At 40.4% G+C, this 26,771-nt stretch overlaps 1 protein-coding gene and 1 long non-coding RNA gene across 2 annotated transcripts; one reads left to right on the forward strand and one right to left on the reverse strand.

The window, feature by feature from the left end:
• Positions 1 to 845: 845 nt before the first annotated feature.
• Positions 846 to 19,739, reverse strand: LOC306940009. Its single transcript, XR_013791960.1, has 3 exons — positions 19,684 to 19,739; positions 2,715 to 2,855; positions 846 to 1,775 (listed from the first exon to the last, which is right to left on the reverse strand). It is a non-coding gene; the product is annotated as an uncharacterized lncRNA (long non-coding RNA).
• ddx54 (DEAD (Asp-Glu-Ala-Asp) box polypeptide 54) lies at positions 16,205 to 26,771 on the forward strand. Its single transcript, XM_079524891.1, has 20 exons — positions 16,205 to 16,529; positions 17,405 to 17,528; positions 17,907 to 17,977; positions 18,097 to 18,285; positions 18,431 to 18,480; positions 18,586 to 18,627; positions 18,722 to 18,817; positions 19,140 to 19,261; positions 19,417 to 19,478; positions 19,720 to 19,851; positions 21,275 to 21,485; positions 21,873 to 22,004; positions 23,113 to 23,334; positions 23,481 to 23,554; positions 23,750 to 23,968; positions 24,528 to 24,679; positions 24,779 to 24,895; positions 25,009 to 25,113; positions 25,285 to 25,370; positions 25,950 to 26,771. The coding sequence occupies exons 1-20, from the start codon at positions 16,410 to 16,412 to the stop codon at positions 26,210 to 26,212; spliced, it is 2,589 nt and encodes an 862-aa protein (XP_079381017.1). The 5' UTR covers positions 16,205 to 16,409; the 3' UTR covers positions 26,213 to 26,771.

The following is a 26,771-nucleotide window of genomic DNA, read 5'->3' on the forward strand; positions in this document are numbered from 1 at the left end:
AGCAACCACCCACATTTAGAACAAACATGGTGAGGTTCTCCTACTGCCCTAACACCATCCATTGATTGAGGTTTGTGTAACACTGGTTTCTTTCTAAATTGTCCTGAAAAAATATCAGGAGACCAAAAGGGGAGATCAATTTAAATTAAAGTTTTGTATGCTATATGACTAATTGAATACCACAACTCGAAACTAGTCCCAGAGACATGTTTTTATCATTTTATCTTTATGAATAAAATGTAATTTTGTCCATTCTGTATGGTAGAGTATATTAATGCAATATAACTTACAATTGGGGTGGTTGTGTTGTATATTTTGTCTCCCTATTCTGTTCTATTGAGACATTTAGATTGTGTCAAACGGTCATGTTTCACCTAGACACAGGATCTGATGGTCAAGATTCAATTTAGCAAGCAGGCCGGCTCTGTTAGCTCAATGGTAAAAAATGTCAGCACTTGCTTAAGAAACCAGGTTCAAATCCGGGGTAGAAGAGGAAAGTTGCTTTAATGTCTTACTGTACCACATGCTGTTTACATTTCTGACTACGGTAATAAAGTATTCAATCAATCATCAAATACAGGCAAACAATTGGGACCCAAGGAAAGCAATACTTGCCAATTTAAAATGAGAGTGATGCAAGAGTGATCCCTACTCTATTTATGTATATATGTTACTGACTTGAGCATAATGTATATTAAACCATGTGAACCTCGAGTCATTTTTAGATGAGTGATTATAAGCTCTATGACTGTGAAGTGTGAACAATCTTTAAAGCAGTGCATCAATGGTGATAATAAAACGGACAGACTGTATAGGTCACAAGACTTAAAAAATATGAAATGTTGTTTAATACAGTATTTCACACATTACATCATTTCACTGTACAATATTTCTTACCATAAATCATTCTTACAATCACAATATAAACACATGCAGCATGCATCTTCAAGCTTTGCTTGAGCTGGACAGAAAACTGATGAATTGATTTCATCATATTAAAAAGAGCCTATCCTTTGATGTTTAAACAACTCAGAAGCATTTAATCTTTACAAGAAAATGTACATTTCAACAGTTTTCTATGTTCATGGTAAAAATCATTGAATCATCGACTACTATTTTATCTCATAAATGTCGGCCTTCATCTGAACAACGATAGGCATGTAAAATGAATGGATTGGTGGTGATCTACATGTAATGATTATTACTTGATTTATAACTTAGAACTGAGGAAAAGAACGCTAGTATTACTATATACCATTATTTGCCATCATTATGATAGCTTAAGTGGTATTCTGACAAAAGATATTGCACATAGCCTTGGATTAAGACTATCATAGATGTATTTTATTGAGTCTAACTTTTACTTTCGTATCTACGCAAGCAAAAGTCAGGCTCGATAAAATACATCTATGATAGTCTTTATCCAAGGCTATATTGCAAATATCTCTGTGGACAATAACAACATACTAAATAAACTTCCCATTAAGTCCTTAACATGAGCCAACACTGAGATTAATGTCTTTGAGGGAAGCATTTCTCCAAAATTCCATATGCTGCTGTGAATAATAGTCCCTGCGAGCTGACTCCACATCACAACCATAAAATTAGTATGAGGCTGCTCAATGCACAAACATAGTTCATTACACTTGGTTGCCAGGAGGAGGTGCTGTTACACAGGTCTGAGGCACAGCATTTGATGCGCACACCCGGCAGCTCATGTTGCTGGCAGTGTCTGGATGTGGCACAACCACTGGTCAGGACATTGTCCAAAGCAGCTGCAATGACAGGAGGACAGAGACGGCACAGGAATCAATCAGCCAGGAGTGACAAGACAGTCGTGGGCTCAGCAAGAAATAAGGCATAAGTAAGCATGCAAAGCATGATGCAATGCAATATTGCATGAGGAGATATTAGAATACATTTTGGGCAAATTATCTAAAGGGCAAAAACATTAAACAAACAAAAATATATTATTATTATTTTATCAAGAATCCTTCCTTCTATCTCAATCACAACAAGACAAGCTACGTGTAGAGTGTCCAGGAGAAATATGCTGTGGTGTGATTAGGGAAAGATGTTCAACAGCTGAGGACAAAGGGTACTAGGACACTAAAGTCTGTTATGAAACTGCAGCAGCATCCGCTTTGTTTTGGTCCGACTGGCCCATATGAACATTAGCTGGAAGATCGGGCACAAACTACTCCCAAGACACTGTTGAAAGATGTTGACACAATCCATGACATACTTGAGTGAGTGTGATGGACTGCTGTCAGAGCCCTTGGCTGGCCCTGTTATTGGAAACAGTGCCACATCAGCTCTTTCTATGAGTATATCTACATTAGCTGTCAAGGAAAGCAACATCTGGCTCTTCTGTGCTTCACTGGCTATCAGTGTGAGACCATCATCACCCTGTCTTGGGTGTCCTCTGCCTTCATTTGCACATGAATCCTACCGACCCTATTCTGGGCACGTCATAGTAGGGAAACATTCGTCACGTTTTTCTGTTTGTTTGTTTTTCCTGAAAACTATGAGGAGCTTGCACAGAATATAAACTATAATACATTTCACCCACTTCTTCACACCTGTAAACCTGTAATGTGACAATAAAGAGGATTCGGATTGTGATTCTGATGCATTGTGAGTTTAGGACACAAATCGTACAGATTGCAGCTTCAACCTTTTTTCCCCCTGTGTAAATAAAGACATGTACGTACTGCTTTCTGTTCTTATGCAGAAGCGGTGTTTGAAACCCTTGTGTGAGGTGGTGCAGGTGATGACCTCTGGGTTGGAGCAGCCCACGTCCACATATTTCTGCCCCAGGATGATATTGCAGCCATAGCACTGAAGACTGTGGACTGTGGAGGAGGACACATGTTACTGTTGATATGGAAACTTATACAGTAAGTGCAATATCCAGTATAATATCCAATATACTACACATTGTTCCATTTTCTCTCGAGTAAAAAATGCATGAGAAGAAGAAGGAGGAGGGGGGGCACAGAAAGAGGCGCAATACAATAGAAAGAGACAAATAATGCAAAAAGCTGAATTAATGAATGAATTTCAATTTCCGTATCTTGTCCATGTGACCCATCCCTTATAACATTATAAAACACCAAACAACAACAACAAAACATAACGGCTGGGAAAACACAATTGATTCACAACATCTGAAAGCTGCACAATAAACACAGTCCATATAAAAGTGGACTGTGTTTATCGATAATACAAAAGCCAAACTAAATGAGCAATCAGTATTAGAAGCAGTAGGACTGACGCAGATTAAAATACATGCACAATCGGCATATAGTACGCAATTGACTGACACAGATTTAAATTGTTATCAGTGATTACTATGGATTAGTTTAATTCTTAATTTTATGTTGTTTCAGGACAATATTGTTCCTGTAATGTGCATAACAAGCAGGTTGTGCTTATTACACACCACCCCAAATATTTCAAACCAACCTTATGGTGGCACTATAAAAGGCCACTTCATGTTTTAGCCTATATCTCTTGAACCATAGGTCATACAATCAAAGTCTTTCCCCCCTTGATTCCTTGGATCATTTGCCATTTCTGCCTGGCAATATTTTACACCATTTTCTTAAAAAACTCACTTCACGATTGACTTCTCTGGCCTAGTTAGGCAACCCGGCATGGCAGAGATCTGAACTTTCAATATATTTAGTTAAATGTATCCATTATGACCCGTTTAATAAATAAATAAATATCCTAAAACCGCTCTTGCAGATAACTGTAACATGATATCATTATCTATCATTGATGCTTTTAAGGAGGCGTGTTACAATATAATGTAACAGTTTTCGGCAAGAGCAGTTTTGGTTCGAATCTAGGATTGTATTGAATAAAAATGTATTACTTTCATCAATCTCAGTGGAGGTGTTCAAGAATTCAATGGCGAGGGCATAAGTCCACCAAAAAGCTCTGTGTGAAACCCTGGATTATACACAAGACAGCCAACTGTAATTTCCTTTGAACTCATGAACATGCGCAGTCACGCACACACACACACACACACACACACACGCACGCAGACACACACACACACACACACACACACACACACACACACACACACACACACACACACACACACACACACTATACAAAATCACACCTGTGTGAACTGAGAAGTGCAACTATACATTTATTGTTATAGTTACTGTACTGTACTGTACTGTACTGTGCTCTGTACTGTAGTGTACTGTGCGGAAAATCCAGACCCCCAGGAACGCACCCAGGGCGCCGGTCCGGTTCCGGTGAGCCACCCCGCGTCCGAAACGGTCGAGAAAGGACAGAGTTACCATGTGGGGGTCCCCGGAACATGCAGAGCCCCAGGAACGGCCCAGGGCTCATACTGTACGGTACTCTGTGCCACTTTACTCTGTGCTGTACTCTACTGGCCACTTTAGGTGTTGCAGCTGTCTGTGCTCAGACATACATACAGACACAGAGACAGACATATATACACGCATTGCTGCGTAATGGAGCGGTTAGGCACCGCTCAAAAAAGTATGATCTTCCATTCTTTTACTATTATTTTGGCAATCTCAAATCTTCTAGGTGACTCACTCTTGGTAGTGGGTCTGTTTGCCAGCCCCATAAGCTTGTGTGATCCTAAAGCCCTTTCTTCTGCTTCTCTGAGTGGTGGAAACTACAAAGTTGGTTGTGATTTTGGTCACAGGGTTTTTTGATTGCACAGCATTGTGTCATGACTTTTTGTTTCCTATAGGGAAATTAGCAAATGGGTTTTGTCTTCAAAATGAGGGTTGGCCCCATGCTGCCCCATTATGCAATTTTACACTGTTTTTGAACTGCTCAGTAATATCAAAGTGTCTCAAATATAAATTTAATCCTCAGGCCCTATTACATCCCATACCACTGCCACAACTTTTAAATGGCTAGATAGTAAAGTATCTTAAGAGAGTGTGGTGCAGCTTATGAAGCTCAAATCCACTACAGCTTAAGCCCTATTTATACTTCACCCTGCGATGGAGCGTAAATTGAGCATTCGATATTTGGCATGAATGCATACTGCTCACACACCTGTGGATGGACTCTAAAATCACACAATGTAGAAGATTAGCATTTCCTGAAACCAATAAACCAGTCTTTATCTGTACAGTCCTGTGGGTTCAGTACAGGTGTGTGTGTGGAAAAGGAAGGCTAGAGGATGCTACCTCTGCTCTGTTAAATAGACGGCCAGAAGCAATCATGGCATAGCCTGGAAACCAGACAAATCCGCCAGTGCAAAAAATACAAAAAATACAGTATATGCCTATACTAATAATAATAACCCTCGGCCGATTAGTCTGAGCCCACTTGGTTGTGATTGGATGTTGCTGCACCAGAGGTTGTGGGGCACCAATCAAGAACCAGTATGCAAATATGGGGCTTTTTTTTTTTTTTTTTTTTGAGGGGCGCTATAGCCCCTCCTATATACAGGTTTAATGTTTGTGTTTAGTTCAATGTTTGTTTTAAAAACGCCATTGACAATGAAGGGAAAATTCATCCTGTCCCTAACACAAACATTAAATGCCATTAACAATAAAGAGAATGTAATGTTTGTTTTGACACCGTTTGTTTTACATCACCATTACATCACCATATCATAGCAACATGAGTTAGACTTTAATATATTAGCGCCCCTCACTTCACACGGGTGTGATTCTTTTTTATCCACCCCTTGAAATTCAGGTTCCACACACAGAGATTCCAGACTAATATCTTTTCTATGCAGTGATATTAGTCTGGCCATGCCGGCTAATGGTGGCACTTTCAGAACAAACCAATCCTTTGGGAAGAAAAATCACTCAATCTGCTCAAATCAATGTAAAGCCTCACAGGGACACTAAGCACACATCAGCCTTTAGGGAACATGTCATATTATTATCAGTACATCCTTATAGTGTAAGCTCTCATAATAGTACTGGATCGTATCCATACGGTTGGTGACAGGTCTAGAAATTATGATAATTAGTGATAATAGTCATTTGCAGTTGGGAGAAAATGTGATTTGTGAAACTGTTGTGATGTGATGTGATGCTATTTAAAGTTTTATAGAAAAGGCATCCCACTGTGAAAATCTATCATAGTAATGAGATAATCATGGGGAATGTATTCAGCTCTCACCAGTAGATTTATTGCCAGTATAAATAATGTAAAAGAAAACACACACACACACACACACACACACACACACATACAAACATGCACACACACACACACACACACACACACAAACATGCGCACACACACACACACGCATACGTGCCCCCCCCCCCCCCACACACACACACACACTCACAGATACATAGATACATAGACATATAGATAGATAGATAGCGTGTGTGTGTGCGTGTGTGTGTGTGTGTGTGTGTCTAAAAATAATAAATTTTTAGACAAATTGATTGTACAATTGAGTAAGTACAATTGAGTAGCATAGTATATAATCAATATGGTTTAGATTGCAACACTGTTGTTGGGACCATTATATTGCTCACCATTTTCTAACTATGAAGATTATATTTTTTTAATCATCACATTGCTGCACTATTGGTGAATGCCAGATCACTAATCTGCCCAAGAGAGTCCTTGATAAGAGGTGACGTAGTCCTATAAATTATATAATAATATAATCAACAAAACCAATACTTCAGCATACGGGAACCCCAATTTCCACTGTTTCACCCCAAGAGTTAAGCCAAATGAGGTCAATCATTATTGCTCTATAGGGAAATCTAGCACCACCTTGGGTTATTGCTAATGTAAAGGGCATAGATTTGTAATTCACAGGGCAGTTACCTACAAAACAAAGGCAAGTTTATTGGAATCACCCTCCAGCATGTTCATTCATTATATCTATGTGGTCCATTCATATATCATTGCTTTAATTCTGTTTATTTCTGTTAATTTGTCAGTATTTTGCTAATGTTTTTCATACGATGGTGGTTATTCTCATGTTGTCATTTTGATACTTACAGATTACTTACAGATACTACAGATTATCAGTAATATCAACAAACCTAAAATAAAGGGTAACATGAACATCAATGTGTAACATTAGTGAGTACCAGCTAATTTCCCTTTTCTCCTTGTCACATAAAGTGCACGCACGCACGCACGCGCACACGCACACACACACACACACACACACACACACACACACACACACACACACACACACACACACACACACACACACACACACACACACACACACACACTTCCAGCATACATCCTCATCCAATACAGTAACCCTGACAGATGCCCTCAAATCTCTCAAGAATCACAATTTACTTACCCTGTGCAAAACAAGCGCAAACCAAAATAAATCCGAGTCCATACACCAGCCAGGTCTGTAAAGTCATGGATGCAGCACTCAAGTGACAATGGTCAGTGCCAGGGGAGAGAGTCCCTCTGTTCTCATCCAATATTCCAGAAAGAGCGAGAGAGAGAGCGCGAGAGAGAGAGAGAGAGAGAGAGAGAGAGAGAGAGAGAGATAAAGGAAGGGAGAGTGATTGAAAGTAGAAATCCAGACACTGTCTCTGCCTCAGCCTCGGGGAAGCGTGCATACAGACTGAGTGGGAACAGCCAGTTTGAGCCTAGTGAGCAAGGGAGCCAAACAAACCAGTCAGTCAGCGACACAGCAAGTCACGCAGAGAGAAGAGGGGGAGGAAGATAATTGAGTGAGGCAACTAAACAAATGTAGTCTTCTTCAACTGTCTGCTTAGTACATCCAGAGCATGAGAACCTGGTGGCGCTTTTGTCTCGTTGTTGTGGCTTTCACTATTGTCCCTCCTGAAGAGGAAACATAAAAGAGCCTGAATTATTTTGCAAGCGGAGGTGAACAACAAGTACGTGTTGTCCTTTCACAGGTTGGAGCAGACAACACTATCAGGATTAATTCCTGATTTATAATCCATTGCTTCTAATAATAGTGCTATCCGAATGCACCTAAGAGCCTCTAGGCGCTAAATGGAATGGCATGGTCGGGGACCAGGTGTCTCTCTCGCACGCACGCACGTGCACGCACACACACGCGCGCGCGCACATGCACGCACACGTGCGCGCACACGCACGTGCGCGCGCACACACACACACACACACACACACACACACACACACACACACACACACACACACACACACACACACACACACACACACACACACACACACACACACGAGAGTCCCAGGTTATCTCTGTACGGTGTATCATCCTGCTTGTTCACTGTGGAGAAAATTCTATCTAATCAAGAATGAAAGAATAAATCCTTTCTTAGAGACTGTAATGCTGAGAGATAAGGTAGGCTTCCAGTAAGCTTTCATTCCCTCTCCACCCAAGGCAACATATGGTTGGGTTTCATAGATGGCGGCCAATGACTGCTGTCATTCATATTTTCAGTGATGGGGACTGATTCTTCCACATATACCGTATTTTAATTACACAAGGGACAATTTGATTTCAGTTGCTCGGTTACAAGACAGAGATTCTAGTCTATATCAGTATGTTGCGTGCGTGTGTGTGTCCGGGTGTCTGTGCGTGTGTGCGTTTGCGAGTGTCTGTGTTTGTATGTAACTGTGTGTACGTATGTGTATGCGTTTGTTGTGCATTTGTGTTTGATTAGTCCTTACTGCATACAGTATCAACTCTCTGGACAACACACAATAAAAGCATGAGGACATGCATTCACACATGCAACTCCAGTCTGCCTGATGTTCTGTCTTGCATACTGTAATTGTAAACCTGGGTTGACCGGTTGAGCATTTATTAAGATAACAGGCAGGCCAATTTGCATTCAGCATAGAAAGGGAGGTTGAATCTGTAATGCATCATTTTCAGGTTGAGTCAACACATGTAGTTGAGTTATATGAAACATAACTGAGCCGTCATTGTCAAATTCCCACACCACTTTCCCCATTTCTACTCTTCATAGCCCTCTTCCATTTATATTCTGCTGAGCTGCTTGAGCCTTTGAGTGATAAAGCTATGAAAGAGAGAGAGAGAGAGAGAGGGGGGGGGGGGGGGGGGGGGGGGGGGGCGAGGTTGTGGCTGGGAGGAGGGAGAGAGAGAGAGAAGTGTGTGTGGGGGGGATTGGGGGGTGAGGTCCAGCAGTGCCATAGTGATGAAAGCAAGTCTTCCCTGAGCTGCTCCTTACTTATCTATCGTCACACAATGGCCCCTTCAAATTCCCTTTAAGTCCCCTGGCGTGCTGAGTACAGAGTGACAGAAATAGAGAAAGCTCTGAGGCTGTCTTTAAATTCTTGATGAAACTGCAATTATGAAAACAGAAGACGAGAGAATTTAACTCAGAGAAATGGAACCAAATGGACCCTGTGGGTCCATTTGGTTCCATTTGTGCACTCTCACACATCACCCGGCATCCGAATTTCAGGCGTGTCATTTATACAGGTGAATTTGTTTTCGAACATTTCCCAAAAGATTCTTAAAGGACCACTTCACCACTTTTCAACCAACCTTCATATAAATGGTCCTCACTAATAATCATGATGAAATGTTGTTTTTGTCTGTGTCTCATAGGAGGGCTGTGGGCAGTTCAGAAACCCGTCCACCAGTGACATCATCGTTAGGCAGATTTGTTTTATACAAGACTTTTTTTACAAAAATAGATTTATATTATCGTGAGAACGATGGCTTCCATTTTCGCATTGCAACTTTTCAGGACTAGAAAGCCTGTTTCTATTAGCTTGGATTCCCCATCGATGATGTCACTGGTGGACGGGTTTTTGAACTGCCCACAGCCCTCATATGAGACACAGAGTAGAAAACAATTGTGCCATTTTATCATGATTATTAGTGAGGACCTATTATATGAAGATAGATTGAAAAGTGGTGAAGTGGTCCTTTAAATTTACAAGCTCTCAATGTGTCACATTGTGAGCTTGTAGATCGGCTATTTCGGCCACACAAGAACCATCGAACCAAGTATAAAATAGGGACAACGTGGTTAACACTGGGGATGTTACTGCGTCGCATCAACCTAAAGGACGCAACAGGAGAGATGAGACGAGAGATGAGGAGAACATACTGCATGTAAACATAATTCTGCTCCGTGGTCTTTAATTCTGTCATCCACACATCCCCCATGTACGGTAAAAGAGTACTAGCAGAGATGGAACTGACGGTCATTAAGTCTGGTGTATTAAGCACAGTCCAGTGGGTTTTCAACAGTGTTAACGAGCATTAATCCAACAATGTTATACTCTGTACAATACTCTACACAACATGGGCAATGCTGCTAAATCAAAACAAAACTACAGTAGGCTATGCTAATTGCATGCAGAGCAGTTAGGGTGGGTTTTCGTCACTTTGATGCGCGGTCAAATTAGCTGGTATAGGGTCTCTTTAGTGTCCCCCTAGGGACTGTTTTTGTGCTTTTGTCACATGTGCTGTGATTATCGCCTTAATGCTGGTGCTAGCTGTAAGATTAACTGCTCAAGGCTCTAAGGGAAACTGCCTTTCAGCACCCAGAATGTCAAGTAATTGAAAGTTTGACCGGCTGTATGTGCCTCTGCAGTTTTCCTGCAAGGGACCGCAAAGCTAGATCCTCCTGCAGCGAAGCTGGGGACATCTCTGCCAAAGGCTTGGCTTCACTTGTGAAAATATAAGCACTTTTGAATTTGGCTTAGTGCAGTTTAAATCACACTGAGGCTGGAGGATTGGAATTTATATGAATGTACAGTATGTAGTATGTGTGCATTTATGTAGAAGAATTCAGGTACAGTATTAAATAATTCTCTCCATGACCAAAACATGAAAGAGTCATGCTTTGATCAGTAAAACACATTAATACAATTAAATCAACTACAGACACTGTCAGACACCTCAAATGCAAAATAGATGCATCTTACAATTAAGGATTAATTGTGTATAACATTACAGTCAGGGTTTACATTTATAAGCCATCATAAGCCATGGGGGAAGGAGCCAGGGAATATACTCAGTAACATAATGTTTTCAAGCCTGTCGACTGTCCCTTACAGCTTCTTATTAGCCCATGGGAGCCAGAGAGGCATGAACCAATCAGTGACTGGCTATATTGCACATGGCCACTCTGTGTCTCTGCCCAGGAGCCTAGGGGTATATGACCCAGGGCCCTCTTGCCATCTGCCATCATCGGTGGCACTCCCATGTTCAGCCAATGGGCCCCTGAGAGCTGTATAATGGGTTGCCATCCAGACCCGAGGAAGCTGTGGGGGAAATAGATTGTCTACGTCGAGATATGTTTGCAAGATACGGTTAAATGTTTTGTGTTTGTGGTGGCCCCTATGGGCAGAAGTTGGAGGTGTGCTCAAGAGGCCCATCAACTGATTGGATGTTGCGTTAGAATATTTCATTTTCATAAATAATAGGTCCCTCCAACTCATTTTGTAACCAAAAAAGCTGACACTCATTGTCACATGACTCCCAAGGAGTGAATGCGCTCTGCAAGTTTCATAACAATCCAGCCTTTCGTTTTCGAGATATAGTAACACCAAAATCAGTACTAGGATTATCATTCTCTGTGGAGCATGAAGGTGCACAGCAAACCAGCCAGTATAATTTTGAGATGTCTTGTTTAGGTATAAAGTGTTGGCTGGACTGGCAGATAGACAGACTGACAGACAGACAGACAGACAGACAGACATACAGACAGACAGACAGACTGACAGCCATCCTTAGAGCCCACCACTAATGCACTAATGGGGCTAAAAACCACCATCTGAAGCCTTGCCAGTGACCATGCCCGCCTGCAATGCTACTATGGCTTTTGATACTAATTGGATGGTTGGACTATTTTTAAAAGCTTAGTTGAGCTTGAGGCCAGTCTTTTAAGTGTGGTTGATAAATAATTAAATTGACATAGTTACAGTGGAAGAATATTTAACTCCCACTTAAAGGCTGAGCATTATGAACCATCAGTTCAACAATCTCTTTATTAAAACATCCCCCATAATCTCTAAGGCTTAAAGTCGGCATCTATTCTGTGCCACACACTGTTGGATCTTCTTTCTTTTTATCCAATCATAGACATCTTGACATCCGTTTCTCTAATGACTTTCATTTTTACTTAGAGTATTGGGAAGTGGGAATTTGTTGGTTCGGCCCTCGACTCTCAACGAAGTCCACAATCACAACACCAGAAGGAGTGCAACCCAGATTCGGCTCAAACAAGGGGTTAAATTCATTTCGCTCCTTTTAATATGCCACTAAAATGTGGAACGCCCTACCAACAGCCATTAAGAAATGTGAAGACTCCTTCAAAACTGGTCTCAAAGAACACTTACGGGTGGCTGCAATTCAAATTGTAAAAAAAAAAAAGTAAAAGTGTATGATGATTTCCTGTGTATATTTGTACGGCTTTAAATGTTCTGATGAATTGAAAATGGAGGACCTGATGTAAACAGGCTAAACAGGCTAGTGCTTTTTCTGGTTTTATTCTCGTAGCTACTACTACTACTACTACTACTACTACTACTACTACTACTACTACTACTACTACTACTACTACTACTACTACTACTACTACTACTAATAATAATAATACAAGGCGTGATGTCATGAGGCGTGACCATATGGAGGCATGACACGTGACACGGCACATAGCTGGGGGCGGACTCTTAAAAAATCACCACAATTTGGCTTTTGGTGACTAGTTTTTGAATTTTGGCGTGGTGTTAGGTATTAGCCTGGCTAATAAGCCAGACTCAAATCACACTGTCGTGCCGGCAGGCAATTCTTTTTTGCCAACGGCTGATTCGGTCTGGCTTATTAGCCAGGCTAGTTAGGTATGGGTATAAGGTTTTCAAAAAGCTGTGCAAACACGTTGTTTGCACAGACTCAAATATTAGATATGTATAGCTATGGTTGTAAACCAAAATAATTGATCAAATAGAATTTTCAATGGATTCTGTTACTATTGGGTGTGCTAAATAACATACTAAAATGTTAGGAAAAACGAACAACCAGAAAGGCAATCAAGATGGCGTCCACGGTGGCTAAAATGAGCTAAAATGCCTATAAACTTGGATTTAATATGTAAAAAATCATAACAATTATGCACTTGGTAACTACTTTTTGAATTTTGGCAACGTACAGACCACTAGGGGGCGCTCCCAATACGTTTGCACAGCTTTTTAAAATCATTATACCCATACCTAACACCACGCCAAAATTCTAAAACTAGTCACCAAAAGCCGAACACTGACTGACGGGAAATACAGTTAATTCATAGTAAACAGCGACCTACGGTCACAAACAATAATAATCATCATAATTATTATTATATTATAACCACAGCCACAGCTTTCAAGTTGCTTATAAATGTTCCATGGATAATGTAGAAAGGCATTACATGCCAATACTATTACTTATATTTTGAAACATCAGATGCTCTCTTGTACCCCTGGCTTTGGCTGTGGCTGCAGCTTAGCCTAGTTTGTATAGTCGAGGTAACTGATTGTTTGTGAAATATGAGTCATAATCGGTCTGAGGGAAACCATTACTAAGATACTGATGGAGCTACAAGGGATCAAGACGTAGTTGCCTGTAGGAAAATAAGGCCATGTTATATTCCTTGTACCATCTCTGACTTGTTTTGATCACGTGAGTCTGTACACAGCTGTCACCCATTCCATGTGATCATGATTAACAAGAGGGTTGTATAAAGATGTGTTCCTCTGTGTTCATCTTTAGTCTGTCTGAGGAAGAGCATTGTGCTCGAAACGTCACAGTCACCTATTGTGCAAATAAAGGCACTTATCACTAGCATCGGAGCCCACAGTGTGCAAGCGTCTTCATTTTTTATCTTTGTATACTACTCACTGCTCGGCACCTGCCCAAGTTTGGGTTCGATGTGCATGTCTTTGTACTTTTTTCATGTTATATTCTCAGACATCTAGCCCACAATGATACACACCAGCCACATGAATAATAAGAGTACATAAGATAAATTGCCATAAGAAATATGATGTAGAAAGGGAGATGGACCACTGATGTGGCACATTGGTTTCAATCTGAAGGCTGAAGTCCGGAGTGTTATTTGAACTCTGAGAGTGTACAAGTAGAGTGAAAGTAACGCTCCAGACTTTACAGTGTACACTGTACAGTATTACCTAAATCGCCTGAACGAAAGCTGATCCCCTACAGCAGGTGGCTTTCGATCTGCACCTTTTGCGTGTGAATAAGCCCACATCACTCATCACTCCCCAACAGATTTGGCTCTTGGCCACAGTGGCCACTGTTTTGTAATGGAATATGAATAGCATAAGCTCTAGAGTCAAGGCTGGTTGCCATGGTGTTGACTTATTTACTGCACATCAGCCCATGAGCCCAATGACTTCAAACAGCACACATTACATGTTTTGGCTGCTGTATTAGTGAGCCATGTTATCACCCAAAGGACACATTTCCACTGGATAGCTGAAAAAGGAACACTGGCGGCATCGGTCTAAATAGAAAGTTACTTTCCAATGGAATTTCACACAATGTTGTCAACAGCAAACCCATACCTTTTTGGTTAGGGTTCTAAATGACATGGTAAATCATATGACTGAATCATGTCATTGCAAAAGTGGTTAGTGTATGCCTACTGTAAGAGGCATGTTTGAGACTTCTTCGTACCATTAAAGCTAATAAGATAGGGGCTTTTTATGTCTTGATTACCTTCGCCCACTGTCAACTTTGAGAGACCAAATAAAGCTTTATCTCACAAACTGCATAGATAGTGTGTGGAAAAAGTGACAAAATCTAGAATGAAGTAAGGGATAGGCTATATATTTTATGGTTAGCCATTATTCCGATCTCTTCAACTAAGGGAACGGTTTTGCATATATGTCAGATTATGATACAATATTCTGTATGGATTTTGAAAGAGAGACATTGTGTAGGGCATAACACATTAGAAGCATGCTCCACTTTATCCCATTATTTTTGTTGGGAGAATGAGAGATGACAATGACTTCCCATTAATTGACAACCATGATATAATCCTACCCTATATGTAGGCCTAGTGGTTGTCATAGGCAATCGTGTGTCTAAAATAGGATTGGATGGGATTTCTTTCTTTTTTTAAATCCTAAAGATGTCACGTTATATTTTGCTTCCTTTTTTTTTACTGTATACAAGAGATTCCTAAAATCTCTTGTATACAGTATGTTTGCATTTATTATCATGTGCCGATCTGTTCCAGTAGCATAAGCATAATTGCATGGATGGGCAGACAGGCTTTGACAGCTAAAATGTCCCATGTAGTCACTTCAGAATATGTTATGCAATAAGACAATGTCCTGCTTTTCTCGGTTGATCTGTGAGTTGTTTATTCCTCTCAGCACAGAGAAATATACACACTAAATGATTGAATACCAGACGAGTCGCCCCTTTACCGACAGAGCGGTCGGCGTGAAGTCGGCGGAAAAAATCGAGAGGCGAGATGGATTAGGGGCGACCGTACCTGATACCAAATGATTTGTACCTGAAGAAGAACATTGACTTTCTTATTGATTTAAAACCTTTTGTTCTCCAGCTAGTTCGTTGGGCGATCCTTTCTGCAGGTAGGATGTTCTTGTTTCCACATACCGTAGGCTAGGAAAATCATTGAGTTGCACCACTCAGTTCACACGGGTGTGATTTTTAAATGATAATGTGAATTTGACAGAGAGGAACAAAAACGTTCACTGTGGCGTTCTGTGTTCTGATTCTGTTGTTGATTGTCATATCCTATGAAAACCTGTAACCTAACGGAATCCATGGTGACTTCCTCAAGTAATGAAATATTGCTATGTTTGGGGAAATGGTCAGCATGTATGTCAAGTGTAAAGTGATTCATGACATGAATCATCGTCAATAGGCTAAACATCTGATGTGGTCCTTTATTTTCACTTGGTTAGAATAATTGCAACTCTGCTAAGATTTAGCTGTTTAATCTAGATGTTTTTTTTCAGTGGATCAAAGGGTGATGAAAAAACCAAGCAAATGGACTATCACACTATTTATTCTGAGTAGAAGCTGCATGCATGGTCATTGAGATGACAAAACCGTCTATTTTGATGTATTCATCCATACTTTATGACTGATTGTGGTCATTATAATGGAATATAACGGTATTTATTTGATGGGTTGTGCTTTTGTTTTTTATTATGGCTTGTAGAGCACTCCTCCTAAACAGTAGTTGGCGGTAGTGCACTCACTGCACTGCGACGTTGGATAATCCACCTCCAAGGAAGTCAGGACACGTGTTTGTGTAAAAACAAAATGTCTGCGCACTGTGTTGTCGTGTGTTGAAATTGTTTAGCTAAAACTTTATCTGTTTATTCTTCATTTGTTAAGTCGAGCGTGTGTTACGTACCTTTTTTAAAGATAGCAAACCGTTGCTAGTGGAAGTATGGCTATGAGAAAGAAGAAACTGACAAAGAAAAGGAAACCTACTCACGGCCGTAGAGACGCTGAGGCCGATTCAGATGGAGATTTCGAGCTTGCTGCCGAAATTAAGGACGATGATAATGTAAGCATACTTTTATAACTAATTATTTATTTTAGCAAACGGAACCTCAACAACACGAATCGCGCGTTGGGCTGTTTTAACGAATTATGAGTGTTTGTATGCTTTGACTCTTATGTGACATGGTTACTTTTTATTTGTTGTATTGTCTTGTACTCATGTTATTACCTGGTAATAACAGCTGTGGTAATAACAGCTGACTGACATGTTGCTGTTAACTTCTCCTGTTGAGTGTTGAACACTGCCTGCCTTAGGTGGGTTTTTAACTGTGTGTGTGTGTTTTCTTCTTTACCTTTCCATGCTGTACAAAGTACTCTAGTCCAGACCTAGCTCTGGTCTATAACTCTAATGCCGTTTCAATGCCGTTGGCCATTTAGAGCTATGTTACCGACCGATGACTTCCGGGGCTCGCATAAATGCAGACCAGCCTCTCGTCTAGAGTAAATAAAAATAACGTTTTTGCTTCTCACCAATACAAAGGCGGGTTGTGTCATTATAAAGCCTACTTTCCTTAGTGGAAGCACTCTGAGCCCCCCACCACACGTATAAAATGTACTTTTTGGGCAGAAAGGGATTTTTTTTCACCGGAGGAAAAATATTCTCTATGAGGGTTTTTTTTCCGGTGGAATAAAAATCCCCTTTTGGCCAAAAAGTACCTTTTTATACGTGTGGTGGGGGGCTCAGAGTGCTTGATTGAGAACTAGAGACTATCCCCCCAACTGCATTACTAATATAATATAATATTTCAAAATGTGTTCTATCTATTTAACCTGTTTCTGTCTCTTTCCCTTTCCCCCTGTCTCTCACCCGTTGCTTTACACACCTGTGATGTGACAAATGAAACGGAATCTGATTGTAATACAATTTCGTTTTTTCAGCTCGGAAGGAAGTTGCCTCGGTTCCCAACGGCCGACTGTCAGTCCGATGCTGAACCTGACACCAGAGAGCTGGTCAGGGCCCAGAACAAGAAGAAAAAGAAGTCGGGAGGATTTCAGTCCATGGGTAATATGGCCTGAGCACAACATACATGCACTGCAGTAGTATCATGGCTTTAGATCAGTGGAGGAGGATCCCCAAAACGATACATATTAGCTCAATTAAAAAATGAAAATAAAGAAAAGGTTAGATTTCATTAGATTTAGTACAGCATTTTTCAACTGGCAAGGACTTGGAATTGTAGGAGTTGCGGCATTACGTTCCACAAATAAATATTGTGAAAATAGCTGATTTACAAGTCCCTGGACCCTACAACAAAAAGAGGCACACAGAATAAAAAGATGTTGTTTATAATGACAACTTCTGTAGTTAATTTACATCTCTTTACTATCTTAATAATTGTGGAGCATATAGACAGTATTGAATAAACTTGTATCATTTCAGGTCTCAGTTACCCCGTCTTTAAAGGAGTCATGAGGAAGGGTTACAAAGTGCCGACCCCAATCCAGAGGAAGGTTAGTCAATGACTTGTCAGCTTATGACACTTTGATTTCCCGCATTGCACACTTTAGTGACTACAAAAGTACAAATGCAACAGTATTTTATTCCACATTATTCTCTTTGCCCTCTATAGACCATCCCAGTGATTTTGGATGGTAAGGATTTAGTAGCCATGGCACGGACTGGTAGTGGTAAGACAGCTGCCTTCCTGATACCCATGTTTGAGAAGCTGAAAGCCCCCCAAGCTCAAACAGGAGCGCGGGCCCTTATCCTGTCCCCCACCAGAGAGCTGGCCTTGCAGACCATGAAGTTCACCAAAGAGGTCAGTAACAAATACAATGTTATGTTCTTTTAGCTTTGTTCTAGCTTAGTGTTTTCTCTTTAAGAGCAGAGACTTGTGACATTTTTAAATACATGTGTTTTTGCTGCCATCTCCAAATTGCTTAACATTTATTTTGGCTTTGCAGTTGGGAAAATTCACAGGCCTCAAGATTGCTTTGATCCTTGGTGGAGATAGGTGGGTTGCCTCTGAGAGTCTGACTTTGTTGAAGTTTGAAAATCATTTCTTTGTCCCACCATGAAGGGTCTAAATGTATTTTCTCTATTTTCTTTCTTTCTTTAGCATGGATGATCAGTTTGCTGCTCTTCATGAAAACCCAGACATGTAAGTAGCGTTGAAGCAGGGATATTTTGTGCAATTCCAGTCAATATAGGCTCCTCTGCCCTATGTTTATGTATTATTGTTAATCTTACTGCAGAATCATCGGCACCCCCGGTCGGCTCATGCATGTTATCAGGGATATGAACTTGAAACTACATGGTGTGGAGTATGTGGTATTTGATGAAGCTGACAGGTAAGAAATGAGTTCTGCTATTACTGAATTATATGCCGATGTGTAATAATAGTAATGCCTCAGATTTATATAGCTCTTTTCAAAGTACTCAACTTGGGGAAGAAATGGAAATAAATTCATAAATAATCTTTATGTATAAGGAAAATATATATTATTTTGCCTAAAGGTAAAACCAAGAGGGGTGGGGAGTAAGCCCTAAACTGGGAAATAAGTTTCTCAAGAGGCTGGTTTTGAAGAATGGGGAGGGTGGGGGCCTCTTTGCTGTGGTTTTCACGGGGACTATAAAGGCTCTATCATATAATTGAATACCTTTTCCTATTAGACTGTTTGAGATGGGTTTTGCTGAACAGCTTACGGAGATCATCCGTAGACTTCCAGAAACCAGACAAACGATGTTGTTCTCTGCCACTTTGCCCAAACTAATCGTGGAGTTTGCTAGAGCAGGTATGACTTTCATTATGTTCTGGTATTTGGTTCATACAACATGTCTAATGGTTATGGCACAGGCATTGTTTTAAATTGTAGCACAAACTTGTGTGTTAAAATTAAACGTGTTGCGCTGGAAGACAAGGGGATAATCAAATTGTTTTTGTTCCCAGGGCTGACAGAACCAGTGCTGGTTCGTTTGGATGTGGACACTAAACTAAATGAGCAGCTGAAGGTAAAAAGAATGGCAAACTAAACATTATAGATATAGAAGGCAATTTGTCACATTTTCTTAAAATTTAAAGCAGTATTTCTTGACATAATGACACAGAAGTGTGAAGCAGTACCAGATGGAACACCATGCTTGCTACCATTGCGGGTTCTTCAGTGCATGATGATAACTGGTAGTGATGTTAATATCTCATTCGTTGCAAACTCACCGCTCCCTCATGTCTTCATTTCTCGTCTCCCCACAGCTGTCATTCTTCAATCTGCGTATAGATGACAAGCCAGCGTTACTCCTGCATCTTTTGAGAAATGTGGTGAAACCCCAGGAGCAGACCGTGGTGTTTGTTGCCACCAAACACCACGTAGAGTATGTCAGAGAGGTTGGTGTCAGGAACAAGAGATTGATTTGTGTTGATAACTAGTTTATAGCTATTCAATCTTGTGTAGAATGCAACCTCCTCCAACTAAATACAGTCGTACAAGATGTTTACAGAGTTATGAGATAACTAGTGCAGTGGCTGTTCACAGTGCATGTCCATTAGGAATGTGTGCACGTGCAGACTGGCCCATTGCTTCGCCCCGGAAGTAGGGCTACTTTATTTTTAGATTAATCAAGTAATCGAGAAGTGCGTTCAATCATTGCAAAATAATTGATTTGTTTAATTAATCGACTAAATTGATTACATGGATTAACCACTTATTAATATTATACTTTTTTTTTTACTTTGTTGCAAAACGGTGCTGTGCAAAAACTGCCAATCTACCTAGTTTTTATAGATGGACTAATTTAGCTATTTTGGAAAATCAATTATTTTATTCAAATCGTTTTTTTTCTTATTGCGAACGCAGTGAGCATTTACTATGAGACCCAGCAGATCACGTCTGTGTGTGTGTGTGTGTGTGTGTCTGTGTGTCTGTGTGTCACGCTGTAACACCACCCGCCCACCACCAGAGGGCGCAGCTGTATCACACACAAAAAACACACACACACACATGCCCGCACACACACGCACGCACGCACGCACGCACGCACACACAAAAAACTTAACTTAAAAAAAACTTAACTTAAAAAAAAACTTAACTTAAAAAAAAAACTTAAAAGGAAAAACGCACACACACACACAAAACTTAAAAAAAAACTTAACTTAAAAAAAAACTTAACTTAAAAAAAAAACTTAAAAAGGAAAAACGCACACACAAAAAACTTAACTTAAAAAAAAAACTTAAAAAGGAAAGAAAAACTTAAAAAAAACTTAACTTAAAAAAAAACTTAACTTAAAAAAAAACTTAAGGAAAAACTTTAAAAGGAAAGAAAAACTTAAAAAAAACTTAACTTAAAAAAAAACTTAACTTAAAAAAAAATTAAAAAGGAAAAACTTTAAAAGGAAAGAAAAACTTAAAAAAAACTTAAACACAAAAAAAGAGAACTTAAAAAAAACCTTACAAAATTACGTAATTTATTCTAATTGTTGTTTTTGCAATTTACGAGCTGCGTTCGCTTCCCGCGTTCGCGCGTCTTACTTGTAGTTTATTAAATCGATTGATTAGTTTGATTAACCGTTGTAGTCCTGCCCTGAAGTGTCTCATACAGCATTCTCGAGAACTGTGATATGGATACTTGAAGTGTCCGATCAACTCTGCCCTCCTTCGGGTGCTCGGCAATACACCTGCCAAGTGTGAGGTCGATCGAGATATGCAAAGGACAGACATATACAGCGATTCCTTGAATTTATAGATCGATCATGATTTTTGGGTGTGCCTTACTGCCTTTTGCCTTAAGCTTCTTTTTGTGTTGATGTGCAGCTGCTGTCGTCAGAAGGTGTGGAGTGTGCCTATATCTACAGTGCCCTGGACCAGACTGCCAGAAAGATCAACATAGGGAAATTTGTCCACCGGAAGGCTATGGTTCTTATTGTGACAGATGTTGCAGCTCGTGGTATAGATATCCCCCTGCTGGACAATGTCATCAATTACAACTTCCCTTCCAAGCCCAAACTCTTCTTGCACAGAGTCGGTGGGTGACCCAAACACAATGCAGACATTATTATTATTATTTTTTTCTTTTTGCATGTTTGCAATACTTTCTAACACTGACAGTGTCTAAAGCTATATGACTTTAACTTGATATTTACTTTATCTGAACATTCAGTAAAAAGGTTTGATGACCAAGTTATGAATGTTTCCTTGAGACATAACGGCAACCAATATATACACATGCCAGCTGTCCATGTTTTTTCCCCCCCCTTTTCATTCTAATAGCATTTCGTCAAAATCCGGGCCAATTCTAAGCTCCTATGATTTCGAACTCTGAGGCACAGATCTGTTGAAACACCCACAATGCAGCTTTTAAATTGTGGTTACGGTATATGGTCATCTTTTGTCGATCCTTTACACTTTACAGGTCGTGTGGCACGTGCAGGACGCAGTGGCATAGCCTACAGTCTGGTGTGCCCGGATGAAGTGCCATTTGTCTATGACCTTCACCTCTTCCTTGGCAGACCCATTCAAATGGCCACACCAGAACACACAAATGGTAAGCCTACTTAAGGTCTGCCCATGTAGAACTTATAGTTGAGTTTTTTTAAATAGGAACGTAGAAAGTAGGTCTGTGTGATCTGGCCAAAATCAACAATGACTATTTTTGAACCAAGTATGACGTCTATCGATTCTAGAAGATCTACAAGGTCATTTTATTATTATTATTATTACTAGTCCTTATACCCGTTCGATTATATGAACACCACTCTCTCTCTCACACACACACACAACCTGTACGCGACACTTTGTTGCAAGACACAGAAGCATTGTGTGTGCAGACGTTCGCTTCATCGCGGTCAGTACAGGAGAGTCTGTGTTTTTTTAGAGGTGAAATGGAGCAATGTAGAGACGTTGGCATCCAAAAACATACGGCTGTGAGTGCATGTGAGTCAGTGTTTTTATGGGGCTTGGCGGGTCTAGCGGCCCGTAGCAAAATTCGATACGCAACGAATGATGGTGTAATGCAACCACGCATGCGCAGTAAAGCAACCACGCATGCGTAGTAAGGGTGAATCTGTGGCAACCATGCATGCGCACTTTGCGCAGTAAGGGTGTAACTGTGAGAAAATGCAAATAAACAGTGTTCAGTTTGTTAATTTGGAAAAAGGGCTTTGTGGTGAGCTGCATAACATGATTTTCGATGTCTGTGCAAAATGCAGATGAACTGTGCAAGGGAGGGAGAGCAGGGGGCTATGACATACAGAGACACACACACACACACACACACACACACACACACACACAGATCATATGCTTTTCTTTATAATTTATTAGTTTAGATTATTATTTTTAATTTAAAAATGTCTTCTCAAAAATAGCAAACCTATATTATGTACAAGCTCACAATGCGTCTGATCGCGATGTGCTGTGAGCGTGTACATCATCTATATTTTTTAATATTTCAAAAAATATTCAGAGTAATTAAAACCTTACCCAGCAAAAGACACCACGTCATGATATTACGAAATCCAAAATCCCTAATATCTAGTCTCACATCGATATAATAAGGATATACTGTACTATTGCCCAGCTCTACTAAAAGGTTTGTTATTCTAACCCTGCACCGCTCCATCCAACACAAACCTCTTTGTCCCTTTGTCCAGCTTCAGATGGTGTGTTTGGGCGGGTCCCCCAAAGTGTCCTGGATGATGAAGGATCTCATCTGATCATAGCCCACGAGAACTCCCTTGACCTGCAGAACACCCGGCAGGTCTCAGACAATGCCTACAAGCAGTATCTCAAGTCCCGACCAAGTCCCTCGGCTGAGTCCTTCAAACGGGTCAAAAACATAGACCTGTCCACTATGGCTGTTCACCCGCTTTTAGGTAAGGATAGGATGATTATATTATTTTGTTGGAAGGTCATGATGAAAATGTCTGTGTTAATAATATTACTCGGATTAGCGTTTCTCTGCATTTGTCATGAGTGTTTGTTTTGGATTCTTTAAAACTACTTTATTGCTTCATTTCAGGGTCAGGGTTGGAAAAAATGGAACTTGAGCACCTCCAAATGGTGGATTCCATCAAAACCTACAAGGCCAAATCAGTGAGTTTTGTTGCCATCCTGTGGAATGTGTTGTGGGCTGACTTTAGGGCTGCAACTATTATTTTCATAGCAATTATTTTATCAATTAATCAAATGAGAAGTGTGTTTAAAACAAATATTATTAAACACGTTTCATACATGAAATCAGTTGTAGGCTGACTCTAACCAGAAGGTGTGTTTGCTTGCGTCCTGTAGACCATCTTTGAAATCAACTCTAGCAGTAAGACCGGTAAGGCCGGTGAGGTCATGCGAGCCAAGCGGTCAAAAGACAAGCGACTGGTGGACAAGTTTAGCAGGAAGAGAGCGAGCCAGGCTGCAGAAAGCAGGCTCCACCGGGTCCCTATCCCTAGCACCTCGACTGGTGACCATTCCCCTGGTGAGGAGAACAGCGAGGAGGAAGAGGAGACTCTACAGGTGAGAACCTGTCGGTAAAAACTGGCAGAATCCTTTAGTTTGATCTTATGTGTTTTTTGTTTGTTTTAAGGCTATAATGAGCTGAAAAAGCCAATAATGAAGGGCCAACATAAATATTGGCATCTCTGATTGTCATTGTATAATCGATTTAATCATGATAATTTTTATTTTCTTTCTTTTCAAAATATTTTTATTGCAATTTTCAATAACATAGATCTCAGGGCAGACAAATAGTTCAAGTCCCAATTTAGTGAAGCCAATTCCCCAGCCTCTGTAAAAGTACTCCATCTTTGCTAACCCCCACAATAAGTCATTGGGAGGTGAAGATAGCCTCGTGTCTCCTCTGATACCCGGGCTGTCAAGCCACCATCTTTTTTTCACCAGTGACAGTGAAGGGTCTCACTAGGGGGGTGTAACTCATGTGGATCGCTACACATGCACGCTATCCCCCCAGTTCCTCCCCCCCCTTGAACAGGCTATACTTTTATTTTCATTGGTTATTTAAAATTTCAGTTAACCAAGCTTTCTTCTTGAGCTTCTAATTGCTTTTTGGCTGCAGGGAGTCTTCTCAGAGGTGGTTGGTGGGAAAAGGAGAAAACCACATGAGTACGTTGAAGAGGAAAGGCCAGAAAGCAAGAAGAGCAGACCAAAGGGCAAAGATGAAGAGTACTACGTCCCTTACCAGCCCAAGGACTTCAACTCAGAGAGAGGGTAAAGTACAGTAGTTATCCTCATCCTTGAGTTGATCACTGTGCCATAGTTATTTTTTTGTCTTATGCATTTTGTTTCTTGTTTGGTTTATTCCATTAGCTTAAGTTTGGCAGGAGATCAATGTACTGCGTTTGAACAGCAGGCCTCCTCGGCTGTCCTGGACATGATGGGAGATGAGGGTGCCCGACTAAACCAGCACAAACATATGATGAAATGGTAGAGTCATATTTGTGTACAGTACTCTCCCAGTCAATCATCAGCTTTAAGCCTACTCAATATTCCATTTTCATATTCTTAAATATATATTATATTTTTGTCTTTCACTGCAGGGATCGTAAGAAGAAGCGATTTGTCACAAATACAGGAAAAGAAAATGACCAGAAGAAGACAAAAACAGAGAGTGGACAGGTGGTTTATAAAAACAAAAAGAACTTGTATCCTTTGTGACATTAAACAACGACGTTGCAAATTTTCACGCTTAGCTTTAGCATTCAGTAGTAATAATCAATACTGTTTTTGATATCGCTTCTGTACTGATATGATGTTGCACAGACACTGCTATGTCATTATGTGTGGAATGAGTTATGACTTTAATGCTGTGTCAGTTATGAGGAGTGGAAGAAGAAGTACAAAGTGGATGATGGAGACTATGATGATGATACACAGACGAGAGGGAACCAAGCTGGGAGAGGTAGGAGAGCATCTTCAGTCTTAACCATGTCAATAGGTTTAGGAAGATTACTTTCATATGACTGGTGATCCTGATTCTTATCAGCATAGGCATCTTATGGAAATGATGGTATGATTATTTTACGTTGCCTAAACACCAGTAAAACGCCTTAAAGCCAAGGTGAGAAGCGACCGTGTGTGTGTGTGTGCGCGTGGTCGGTCCCTGGCAGTCAAATTGACAAAAGCGATCTTTATAATCTTAATACTTAGGCACAAACCAACTCTTTTATAAGAACAATATTGATGTTACTAAGAGATTCGACGAGTTAGCTATATTTTATATACAGAGGAATAAGCAAAAGTCGTGATGCGACATTTCCTATTAGTCCGGAGCTGAGTGGCTGACACTTTCTGGAGTGGGTGGTGGCTTTCCAGGCTTCTGCCGGCGTGTGTGTGTGTGTGTGTGTGTGGTGGCAAAACACGTATATTATATATTATTATATTGATTTTCCGATCCGTATTGATTCATTTCCACATGCCGATTATGCCTCCTCATCTTGTGTTCGCTGCATCTGACATATCTTTATGAATTGTCTGCCAGGTCGCGGTCGAAGCCGCCGAGGTCCCCAGGCACCAGGTCCTGCAGGAGCACAACAGAAAGAGGGCACTAATAAAGCTAGGAACGAGTTAAAGAACAAGGCACAGATCATGAAGCAGCGCAAGAAACAACAAAGGAGTCAGTTCTTGCAAGGCGGAGGTCTCAAGAACCTCCGTGGCAAAGGTAAACAAAGGCTGCAAGAAGTGAAGAAGTCAGGCTTTGGACGCGGAGCCCACAAGAAGGGTAAAATGAAGAAGAAATTTTAGGGTGTAGCAAGAGAAAGATGAGATGGAGAAATCAGTTATCTATGCCGGCATGATGGAAGACTTGCTGGGAGGTTGAGAGATTAATAGTTTCTTCTTTCCACTACAAATTTTGAAATTCACAATTAATATTCCCTGTTGTGCGTTTACATGTCATTGTGGATGGAAATAATGTGGTTTAAAGTTCTTAAAGTGCTCAAAGGACATACACAAGTAAAGTTTTTGACTTGAGCAACACAATGAACAACAAACGGTTCTATTACTTCAGCCCCAAAGAATATTTACTGGTCTTAAACAGCTGAGGATTTACCTGTATACACAAGAGCATGGAAATGGAACGTTGTTTCATTATGGGAAATAAAGTGATTCAAGTATTTTTGTGTCCAGAATATTTAATGTAAATTCCATGGTAGAGTAGTAAAACAAGTTTACAATGTAGAGGGTTTGTCGGCATGCCTTTGTTACAAATTACATTGTTTTTCAGCCATTCCTTTTTGATCATGTTGCTTACTATTAAATACATCTAGTCTGGGCAGTTAATTAAAAATGTTACCCACCACCA

The sequence above is a fragment of the Electrona antarctica genome, assembly GCF_951216825.1.
Source record: "Electrona antarctica genome assembly, chromosome: 16".
In the NCBI taxonomy this organism is placed as follows: domain Eukaryota; kingdom Metazoa; phylum Chordata; class Actinopteri; order Myctophiformes; family Myctophidae; genus Electrona; species Electrona antarctica.